This window comes from Fulmarus glacialis, unplaced genomic scaffold (assembly GCF_000690835.1).
Source record: "Fulmarus glacialis isolate BGI_N327 unplaced genomic scaffold, ASM69083v1 scaffold4518, whole genome shotgun sequence".
NCBI classification, from domain to species: Eukaryota; Metazoa; Chordata; class Aves; order Procellariiformes; family Procellariidae; genus Fulmarus; species Fulmarus glacialis.
Genome location: NW_009227542.1, coordinates 102,973 through 114,511, shown reverse-complemented (window position 1 = coordinate 114,511; position 11,539 = coordinate 102,973). Strand labels below are relative to the sequence as shown.

Below are 11,539 nucleotides of genomic sequence, written 5' to 3'. Positions count from 1 at the left end.
CTCTTTTTCCTTAAATAGAATTAAAAGGGCAGAAAATAAAACCCACATATTATACTTACAATGGAACAATCTAAGAATTTGAAAAGCACTACTTATGTAATCTTAATAATTACCACAGCAATTAAGGAACCCGCATTGAAGTAAAGGGAAGGGGGAAACTACAGAAATAGAACAAAATAATCAAATTTGTAAGCAAATCTAAGATTCACTTTTTCCCTCTCCATTCCACATGGAAATGGGTATTGAGTATGTTTACACTGAAAGATTCTTTGGAGTACCATTTCAGAAACATGACTGAGTGAAAATATGGTAAAGAACTGCCATACATGCAAGACGTGATTTTAAAGGTCCCGCTTACACACTAGTATCATCAATATGCATCTGCTAAAGCAGAAACCACTCAAGAAAGCAGTAGCTGGGAAGACCTCTCTGGACAACACATGGTTTAAAAATTCCTATAATACATAAACTGGATAGCTTATAAAACACAACTGATCTTTTCAACACACATAGCTTCTGGCCTTGAATTACCATGCACTTCGCATGCAATCTGAAAACTGAACAGTCATTAATATCTTATTCTGTACAAGAACACAGGAATAATCAAGTGATGTTGTAGTTTACCCCGGCAGGAAGCCCAGCCGCTCGCTCACTTTCCCCCCTCAGTGGGATGGGGGAGAGAATCAGAAAAAAAAGTAAAATTCGTGGATTGAAATAAAGACAGTTTAATAGAAGAGAAAAGGAAGGGAAAATAATAATGATAAAAGAATATACAAAATAAGTGATGCACAATACAATTGCTCACCGTTTGCCGCCTGATGCCCAGCCAGTCCCTAAGCAGCAGTTACCACCCCTCTGGCCAACTCCCCCCCGTTTATATACTGAGCATGACGTCATATGGTATGGAATATCCCTTTGGTCAGTTTGGGTCACCTGTCCTGGCTGTGCTCCCTCCCAGCTTCTTGTGCACCTTCTCACTGGCAGAGCATGGGAAGCTGAAAAGTCCTTGACTTAGTGTAAGCACTGCTTAGCGACAACTAAAACATCAGTGTGTTATCAACATTATTCTCATACTAAATCCAAAACACAGCACTATACCAGCTACCAGGAAGAAAATTAACTCTATCCCAGCCGAAACCAGGACAAATGAGAAGCCAAGCATCTATTATTTTTCTCTTCCAACACCCTCTATATTGATGTCACACAGAATACTATACTATCTCCCTCTAACCTGCTAAGACTGACTCTGAATTTGTAGCTCCAACTGCCTTTCCCATCTCTGACTCCAGGGGTTCTGACATGCCCAGCGTTGATATGCTGGTGTGCTTACATAATTCATTACATACTTTTGTGCAACCGACACCAAATGCAAAATATTGAGTAAGAAACCGTGTGTGTGTGTGACGACCCAACAACCTGATACAATATAAAGGTGAAGACACGATACATGCTTTTCACCTGTGGACACAGAAGGGCTAAAGAACCAAGCTAAGCTGATTTGTATTATTCAGAATCACTCCCCATTATTCTGTCAGTTTAAGAGGTCACTCTGGTCTCTTCAGTCTACTGCTACAAAATTTTGCATAAATGAGAGTATGGGATATAATGTAAGTCAAGACTCAGCTGTGTTTGTAGAACAGCATTAACTGCTGACTTTGCTGTATAGTTCTGTCAGGCCCCATGACTTTTTATTCTTTCGATCCTACACTGAGTATTACTAGACCACTGGTGGTAACTGTGGCTAAACACTGTAACTGCACAGAGCAGTTGATAACGACCTCTACTACTACAGTCTTTAGTGGATTTTAGGCAAGACAGAGTTCGGAGCTGGACACAAAGAACATGTTTGGACCAGCAATCTTACACTGGCAGAAAAAAGCAGTCATGTACAGAACTACCCATCTGCCCAACTGCTGCTTTGCGGCTGTGTAAGCATCCTTTGCACTGACAATGCAGGCCCTCGTATCTGTGATGATTTCATAAGGGACACATTGCTTATTCATGTTTTTCTCCCTTTACCAGCATACATCTTGTACGGAAAATCAGTAAAGCAGCACACTAAATCAGTAACTTTATTCTAAAATGGAAAGTACTCCCTGACTTGTTTTTTCAAATGATTCATTGCCTTTTTATCTTAACCTATGTCAAGGTCTCAAATCCAACTGGCATTTTCTATGACTTGTTTTTGACAAGTAGAAACATTCTATGTCAGAAGAAAACAAGAGAAGTACATAGGGATATTTAAGTGGCAACATATTCATTTGCAGTTATGATTAAAAATGCAAACCTTAACCATGCTAAGTTTCATGAATGTATTTAGACATTACTTTTATTGGCTGCAATTAACATTCACTATTTTATTTCTATTAGAGTAAGGATATAATTACAGCACTGGATCAGACTATACACCCATTTAGCCTGGCATCTTGATTTCCAACAGTGGATCAGGTGCCTAGGGTATGATACCCTAAGCGCTCATCAGCACCACGCAGTGCTAATCTCAGCAATAATCGCTACTAAATCAGCCAATTGTTCACCCAACCTATTACGCACTTGTCTAGCTGTATGCTGGATGTGTTGTCCAGAAGGATACTGTGAGAGACAGTATCAAAAGCTGTGCTAAAATAATAAAAAAACCCACATCTACTTGCTTCCCTTGGTCAACTAGATGGGTGACCTTGTCATGAAAGGAAATTAAGTTGGTTAAGCAGGACTTTCCCCTCATCAACCCGTGCTGGCTATGACCAATGACTGCACTGTCTCTCAAGTGTTTTTCAATAATTCCCATAATAACCTTCTTCCTAACTTTACCAGGCACTGAAGTGAGACTGACAGGCCTGTAATTACCAGGGTCTTCCTTCTTTCCCTTCTTGAAAATTGGGACAACATTTGCCAGCTTCCAGTCGACTGGGACCTCTCAGATCCCCAAGACCATTGAAAAATAATGGAGAGAGGTCCCACGATAACATCAGCCAGCTCTTTCAGCACCCTGGGATGAATCCCATCAGGCCCCACCGCCTTATGCGCATCCAGCTGGAGCAGTAAGTCTCCAGCAAGTTCAGAGTCACCTGGGAGTTTATCATCCCCCCAGTCACGGTCTTCTAATACAGGGCTCCGGGGGTCCCAGGGCCCATCATCGGTGTCAAAGACAAAGGCAGAGAAGGCATTAAATGACTCTGCTTTTTCTATGTCCCCATTTGTGAGGTGACCGACCTCATCAAGTAACGGACCAATGTTATCTCTGATCCTCTTTTTGCTGTTAACATATTTAAAAAAGCCCTTTTTGTTGTCCTTCACAGTACTAGCCAGCTTGCTTCCCACACTTTGGAATTGCCTGGTCCTGCGCTCTTAAGAGATGGCTCTTAAAAAGTGACCAGCATTCATGGACCCCAATACCTTCAAAAGCAGATTCCCAGGGGACCTTCATAACTAGCTCCTTCAGCAGCCCCAAGTCTGCTCTCCCCATACCCAGGGTCGAAGTTCTGCTGGCAGTTTTCCTCCTATCACCAATGATTTCAAACTCAGCCACTTCGTGGTCACTGTGACCAAGACAGCCACAAATCACCACTTCGCCCACGAGTCCCTCTCTGTTTACAAACAAGAAATCTAAGAGGGCACCCTTCCTAGTCGGCTTAAGAGTTAACCCCGAAATTCTTCCTTGCACTGAAGTATTATTTAATTTTTCCTTGTTTTGGTCTGTCACTTTCATTTGAATTTATTAACATATCTAAAAGAAAAGTTTTAACAATTTTTTTGACAACTAGATGCTATAAAGATGGTTATTTTACTTCAATCTCTTAGCTATCTGTATTTATAAAAGTCTCAGGATATAGAGATAAAAAAAGTCTCAGGATATAGAGAAATACATAAAAAGTAAAATAAAAGAAAGTTAGCAATTATGTTTTAGCATTAATAGTCCCCCTTAAATTAATATCAGGGTTAAAACTGAAGACAGCCTCAGGATTAATTAAGATGTAAATTATTTTATCATGGTCTAATAAGAGTTTCATCAATCCTACTGTACAGCTCTGGTTTTATCATAAATGCTATTCCATCATGTATTTTTTAGATAATTTTTTTTTAAGCATCTATAATGCAACATAAAGTACTGTATTATTTCAAACCAATGAAGCTAAAAAAGTCTGAGTTGTTTTAGCTAGTAACATTTCATTTACTGCAGTGTAACCTGAATAAGCAGGATGTGGTATTCCTGTACGAGAGGCTTTTTCTCAAGCTACCTCAGTCATGAACATAAGCAATGTGGTTACAACTGCTTTTCAAGGCAAAACTAAAGACTTTTCCCTCATTTCCTTCTGCAACCTTCTAATGAATTTGAGACCTCTCAACTGGTTATAAGAACAAGTTCTATTACAAAAACACTGTTACATTCGCTTAAGAGCAGGGAAACTTCAGCGTCTTTCATGTGATGGTGTGGCTAAGAGCAAAAATTTAATTAGTTAAAAGGCCTGATTAATCGACTCAATGAAAATATTTTGATGGATTTTGAGTTAGGTTGTGCTGATACGGACTAACTGTTTCTTGAATACTTTTTCCTCCCCTCTAAGTAAAGCATCTAGAAAAACATTTCCATTTTGCAGTACTTTAAAAGGAATAGTTTAATTCAGCTGCCCAACAAACACCCAATTTAATAGCACAGAATGTGTATTTAATCTTTAGCATTAATCCTCAAAATAAGCAAGCGTTATTAGGTCCTTTTGTGATATACTCGATTTATATAAACGAAAGCAGCCACCGGAATAAGAAGCACTCATCATGAGGAAAGGGCAGCTATTTTGAAAATAGTCTTATCTTCAGAAACAAAACAGAACAAAAAAATCTATATGTTTAGATGATCAGCATCAAAAGAAGCCTGAAAATTTGGAAAGTGAAATCAACCAGGTTTTTGTTATCAGCTTAATGCCACTATGTTCAAAAAAGAAAACAAGTTAAATAAATAGATTCAGAGATGGACAAAGTAAAATGATTGTACACAAAATGACCCATACGCATTTAGGACTTCAGGCTTCTCTATCTCTTGGTTCAAAATTTCTGACATACTTTTAGTAAAACCAAACGAGAAATGAAGCCCCTATTTTCTGTAGCGCAGCAGTACTTCCTACTGAAGGAGAAAAAATAAAATTATTAAGGCATAACAATCCTATTTGCTTGGTTTCGTCGTGGTCCAAATCTAGAATCATCTACAAAAACCACAAGTTCTAAAAAGCCTGGACTAGAATAAGATGTGTATTTTTACCCCCCGATAAGTATTAAGGAAAACCTGTTCAGCAAGTCTGACAAGTCCTTACTCTTCTATACACATGAACAACGTGAAGAAAAGAAAATAAAACTTCCTTTCCAGGAAATACTAAGGACTCTGAAGTGACTACACAATTACTGGTTTCTTGCTCAGAATCACTGAGGATGGAAGGGACCTCCTGAGATCATCCAGTCCCCATCCCCGTGTGTATCCTGTCCCCACCATCATCCCCCCTAACCAGTATCTGCTACAGCAGGTCATAACTCCACAACCTACCTGGGCAATCTGTGCCAGTGCTCAACCATCACCCTCAAAGTAAAAAAGTTTTTCTTAAGTTTAAACAGAATTTCCTGCATTTCAGTTTGTGCCTGTTGCTTCTTGTAGGCCATGTATACAAATGAAATTATACATACAGGTACATCAAAGACACTGCTCTTCTACAGATCACTGCTGAATGAAACCATGAAAACATCAAACTTTAAGAGGTTAATACTCACTTCTGCTTTTTTACGTGCTTCCATGGCTTTCATAAGCATCATATGTTGTCTTCTCCTTTCTCGTTCCTATTGAAGCAGGTAAGATTAGAACAAAACTAATCCACATTTTCAAATCAGTAAAAAAGCTGAGTAACAAATTTAGCATTAATAGACAAGTCACAGTAAATACTAAATATAGGACAAGAATGGCCAAGTCTGTGCATGTTTTAGTTCAGGTTTAGAAAGCAAATACAAGAACAATCAAAAGCAAAAAGGTAAAGCAATGAACATGGAGACAGTGTAAAAAAGAAGCATACAGATTTACTTATGGTCAGTTGTGATGCTCCTTCATAAGCTGGCAGAACAAAAAGCATAATGGTTGGCTGGAACAGGTCAGTTACCTTACATCTGCTATTACGGAACTTGCAATTTACTTCTTCAATAGCCAATTCGGCAGAAATGTTAAACTGGTCATTTTCAAACATTGCAAATAGTAACATTTTTGTAACCAAGCAACAAATTAATATGATTAATTTTCTCAGCTCTAGATCAGTTTTAATCAAGCTAGTGGTGGCACATATACATATGCAATGACACTTGCATTTACTGATGCCTGTCCCTCAATAAATTATGTCACTAACTTCAAATGCATTAAGGAGCTGTATTCTAGAGCATTAAGTATGGGGGTTTTGCCTTAAAAGCTGTAAATCTTGGCCCCAGGAGAGGCTATGGGGATTTTATCATCTAATTCAGTGAGGCTAGGATTACATGCTAATGTTTCATTGTATACTTATAATATTATGTATTTACCACTGACTGAAAGCTAATTTCCTCAGTACCTTACAAACTTAGGAAAGACATCATCCTAATTTCTAAAATAGGTTAATTCAAATTGTATTTAAAATGTCTGGATTCATTCCTAGAGGGAATGGGACAAGGCTTGCAAAAATTATCCAAGGGCCTACCTATTAATTTCGCATTAATTATTCCCTGATTTTATATAGTAGTCCAATTTCTATTGGGACAGCAGCAACATAGACTTCTGGTTAAAAACCTCATTTATTTATTGCCATATTCAATTTATACACATGTTCAAGACGTGTCTTTTTTTTTTTTCCCTTAACAGACAAGACAAGCAGATGTATGCAATGCACTGTGCTGTAAAGCCATGCAGCAGTATGTAATATGACAGCAGCCAGTGCTACATTTTATGCATTGCTATGACAACCATATCACAACCAAATCACAATGCGGTGTTAGATGTACAAAAATAAACATACCCATACCATATCTAGTCTATGCCTCTCCAACTCCTGGTAGAAAGAGTTGGCACAACATTATGAAACAGAAATCACAAAGTCATAAAACCACTTTATAATCCCCCAAAAGACCCCAATACCAAAGCAAAGCAACAAATCATAAGATGAAAGAAAATTTGTGCAGGAATCAACCCAGAAATTTTAAAAAGGCGTATTTTGAAGATTTCCGTCACACCACCACCCCCTCCCCCCCATAACTTAAGTAGTAGTTCACAACTGGCATTCTGTCTGTTTGGTCAACTGAAGGTATACCAACCTGGTGTTTCAGAAGAACAGCTTGCTGCCTTCGCATCTCTTTTTCCTTAAACAAAAGAACAAAAATGTATTTAAAATACCTATCAAAATTTACTTACCAGTTGCACATTTTTGCCACACTAAAACAACACATCTGAATTAAATTCTTACTTCCCCACCCCTCAATAACTGATCACAAAGAAATATACATAACATACATGACAGCGAGTCTATTGAGTTGGGAGTTCCATGTTAAAATACACGAAGAATGCCAAAGCAGTAATAGAAATACATATATAAACTGTATTTTCCAACGTTTGTAAGAGAGTTCTTTAGTCTTGTATAGATACAGCCTAGAAAAGGCTATGTCTGTTGAGAAGCAACAAAGTTTTTTTGATACAGTGTGCTTAAAAGAATATTGTGAATAATGTTACTGCACAAGCATTTTAATTCATGCAAACCAAGCATCATGTAAGCAAAACTCATGGTAATGGCACACAAGGAATTACTGTCTCTCTATATATTGATGTGTGTAAGTATAAGAGAGTGTGTGTCTGTGTGTATGTCACACATACACAACTTCTCTCTGTGTATGCTTCATGTATTTATTTAAACATATGTACACGTTATTCATTTGCCATCTCTATTTACAGTTTCATTATCAATGAATATTCTTCCAAATTTACTGCTTTTATATATCAACATATATACAAACAATAACACAGTTCTTGTTTTTGGAGCTCCTCTAAACTAACCTTTATTCGTTTTTCGGCCTCCAATAATTTGGCATTTGCTGCTTCTTCCTTCTTTTTCTTTTTTGCCTGTGCATGCAAAACAGGTCACACAACAGCACCATCACAACTTGAAAATAATCTGACTAGAAATAAAGTTACGTGCCTTTAAAAGTTCAAAACATCATCACATATTGTGTACATTGCAACAGATTTCTTTCCCAATGCAGCTTTCATAATCAATCAATTCACAATTCATTTACTTTTTAAAAATTAAGCCAGAATTTCAAGTCCCACTCAAAATTACTTCACCTGGCTATTACAACTAAGAAAGTAAGTATACACAGAAACAATAAAATATAAATGGCAAATAGATTACCATTAATTTTTCCATGAATGGAGACTTGAAAACTAGCCATCTATCTTTGCTAGTATACTAGCAAACTAGTATAGTATACCAGTATATTCTAGCATATATATGAACTTAGTATTTTAAATCCACCGCACTTCATACAAAGCAGAGCATGATACTGCTGTAACATCCTATTATTGCAAACTTGTCTTCTAACAAAGGAATAGTTACGATGTTAACTTTAGCAAATACAAGACTACTTGTGTAGAAAGTCGGGAACTCAAGTGAACATTTGCAAGATTTGGGTCGCAATTAATATACATTTTTTAAGAAAAATATTTTAAGACACGTTTTTGAACTGGCCTTTGCAAGTCCAGGTTGTTAGAGCTGTTATATTTAGTTACATTCCTAACTGCATGTGTTAAAATGACTATTAAAATACAACATTCTTTAAAATGGCAATAAAAAAATTATTGAGCCATTATTTTTACCTCTAAAATTTGCTGAGCTCGAAGTTCTTTCTCCATTCTGATCTGCTGGATTCGCTTAATTTTTTCCTACAAGGGGAAGAAAGTTATTTCTTTTTAAAAAAACAACATTGAGAAAATAAATTTACTTTTATATTTTAAAAAATGACCAAGTGTATACATACATACTTTTTGTTATCGAGTCTCACACCCATTGTAGTCAATTGTTCCCATATAACAATGTATGTTTAGAATTTTTACTAGCATTAGAAGATGTCTGGTATATCCCTGAAGGAACCAACACTTATTTAGGCATAGGTGCTCATGTTTAAGTTGTCATAGTATTTTTTTAAGAGCTTTAAGAGGACCAGATTAATAACAATGTAAGTAAGCAGTATTCAAATTCTAGCTGGCAACGGTGGAGCTATTTAGGAATGAATGGAAATGGAAGCTATGACATGAAAAACATGTTGATGTGATGTCCCTGAATAAGAAGTATGGGGTTCTGTGAAACCACTATTTTCTGCCTTGGTTCTAGCAGCCTTTCAGTTCATTATGGTACCAAGGGCAACATGGAGAATCTGAGTACCGTGAAACCCAAAGCACGTACTCTGTCAGACAGTAATAGTCACCCACATGCAATCTGGATAATATATTCACAGCTAAGTACACTTCAGTTTCTCCAGATTTTTAAAGCATTCAGGTAATTGATGATGAGTTTGGATGCCTTAATATGTAGTTTAGGGGCCTGAGTTTTATACATGCTGAAGAGTGAAATAAAAAAAAAAAGTAACCAAACAGCAGCCAGAGGCATTTCAGCATGTTTCATCATGGTAAGAAGAAAATGACTGAGCTAAGCACTCCACAGATGGATGCTGTGTAACCATATTGTAATTTATTCTTTTTCAGGAATTAGTTCCTAAAATCTGAGTAAAGTCTTATTACATTGATTTAGAAATGCAAACATTGCAAGCTTTGGGATTAGTTCACATTTCCTGTGCTGCATGGGTTTTGTCTGTTAAATAGTAATAACCTAAGCTCATATTAAAAATTTCTTAGCACATTATTTGAGGTTTTATTATCTCACTGTGACTTAAGCCACAGTGACTAGGAAGGGACCATTATGACGAGAAGAGCTGCAATACATTCAGCTGGACTCGCTGTAAAGTTTTAACAGCAAAATCCAGACCATGGAAAAGCCCTGCAAGCTGGGAGGCCTAAATCAGAAGCCTGAAATGGAGCTCAATGCTCTTCTCTGGAACAGCAGATGTTTTCCCAACAATGAGGGTAAAGCCCATCTGTATGGACGACATTGTTTTCTTGTGAGCTGGTCTGAGACTCTAGAACATGGACTAGTCTAAAATTTTGCTTTCTAGAGAACACAGTGATGTATATACTTTATTGAAAAATAACTAAACCCAAAACCAAGCCCCTAAGAAAACATAATCTAAAATACTTAACAGAAAAGGAGCAATCACAGAAGAGAAAGACATACAAAATTTCCTGAAGAACAGAGCTCCAATACAAGACCACCACATGACGTCTTACAAACTTCAGGCAAATCTTACCAGCTCCTTAAACTGTTGAGAAGTCCAGCATAAGACTACCTTATCCAGCAAATTAATTCGGGGGCCTTGTTTATAGAGTGTTGAACTTTTATTTTCAACATGCAAAGCTCACAGCATGGACCTTATCCCCCATTATACTTCACAAACAAAACTGTACGTAAGTTGAGAGTATGTACTATACTCTCTCAATTCCACAAAAGCTAGAGTTAATACAGAACAAACTTTTCAGTACAGATCAGAGTAAAGAAATACCTCAGAGAAGAAAAGTAGTATTCTACACATTGGAATAAAGAAAATTTTATCAGTTTATTCATCAAGAAGGAATATGATGATAAACAAGGTCTGGATTTGATGTATTCACCAATTAAGCAATTCTTGCTCCCTGCACACCTAAGAATGTAAGGACCACTTTATAATCATAGGGTGATGTGAATGGACACAAGTCCAATGCTCTTTAAAAAAAAAAGTCTGTGTTATTTGCCTTTTTCTAAAAAACATGGGTTGCCTTCAGAAGTGCAAACTTCGAAGCTGTCACTATCTACAAAGTTCAGAATGGCTGAGGCTGGAAGGGACCTCTGGAGGTCACCTTGTCCAAGCCCCCCTGCTCAAGAAGGGTCACCTAGAGCCAGTTGCCCAGGACTGCGTCCAGACAACTCTGGAGTATCTCCAAGGGTAAAGACTTCACATCCTCTCTAGGCAACCTGTGTCAGTGCTCAGTCACCGTAACGGTGAAAAAATTATGGGGACCCTCCTGTTTGTCAGTGGGTGCCCGCTGCCTCTCGCCCTGCCAGTGGGCACCTCTGAACAGAGCCTGGCTCCGTCCTCTTCGCACCCTCCCTCCGGGTGCCAACACACGTTGGTGACATCCCCCCGAGCCTCCTCGTCTCCAGTCCCGGCTCTCTCAGTCCTTCCTAGTTTAACTCATAGATGGTAGAGTGACAACTTCTAGGCCACTGTCTACTATACTGAGTGCTTTCTTAATGGAAAGATCTAAACAGTTACCAACAATGATTAATTGTTATCTGTTCCTGGGATATTTAAGGTAGTCTGCAGTAACACCAATTTCAGTTAACTACTTTAAAAAAAAGAAAAGTATGTTAGGTTTTAATATCTGGATTTCAAAGATGTGAAAGGC

The 11,539-nt window shown here is 37.7% G+C and overlaps 1 protein-coding gene across 1 annotated transcript in view; it reads right to left on the bottom strand.

The window, feature by feature from the left end:
- The window catches only part of LOC104080695 (bromodomain adjacent to zinc finger domain protein 2B-like), an 85,632-nt gene that overhangs the window by 27,553 nt on the left and 46,540 nt on the right, over positions 1-11,539 (bottom strand). Inside the window, 6 exon segments of the mRNA XM_009583175.1 lie at positions 1-9; positions 3,176-3,185; positions 5,755-5,820; positions 7,309-7,353; positions 8,042-8,107; positions 8,861-8,926. The exon segment at positions 1-9 is cut by the window's left edge and continues 122 nt beyond it. Of these exon segments, the coding sequence (XP_009581470.1) occupies positions 1-9; positions 3,176-3,185; positions 5,755-5,820; positions 7,309-7,353; positions 8,042-8,107; positions 8,861-8,926 (262 nt within the window).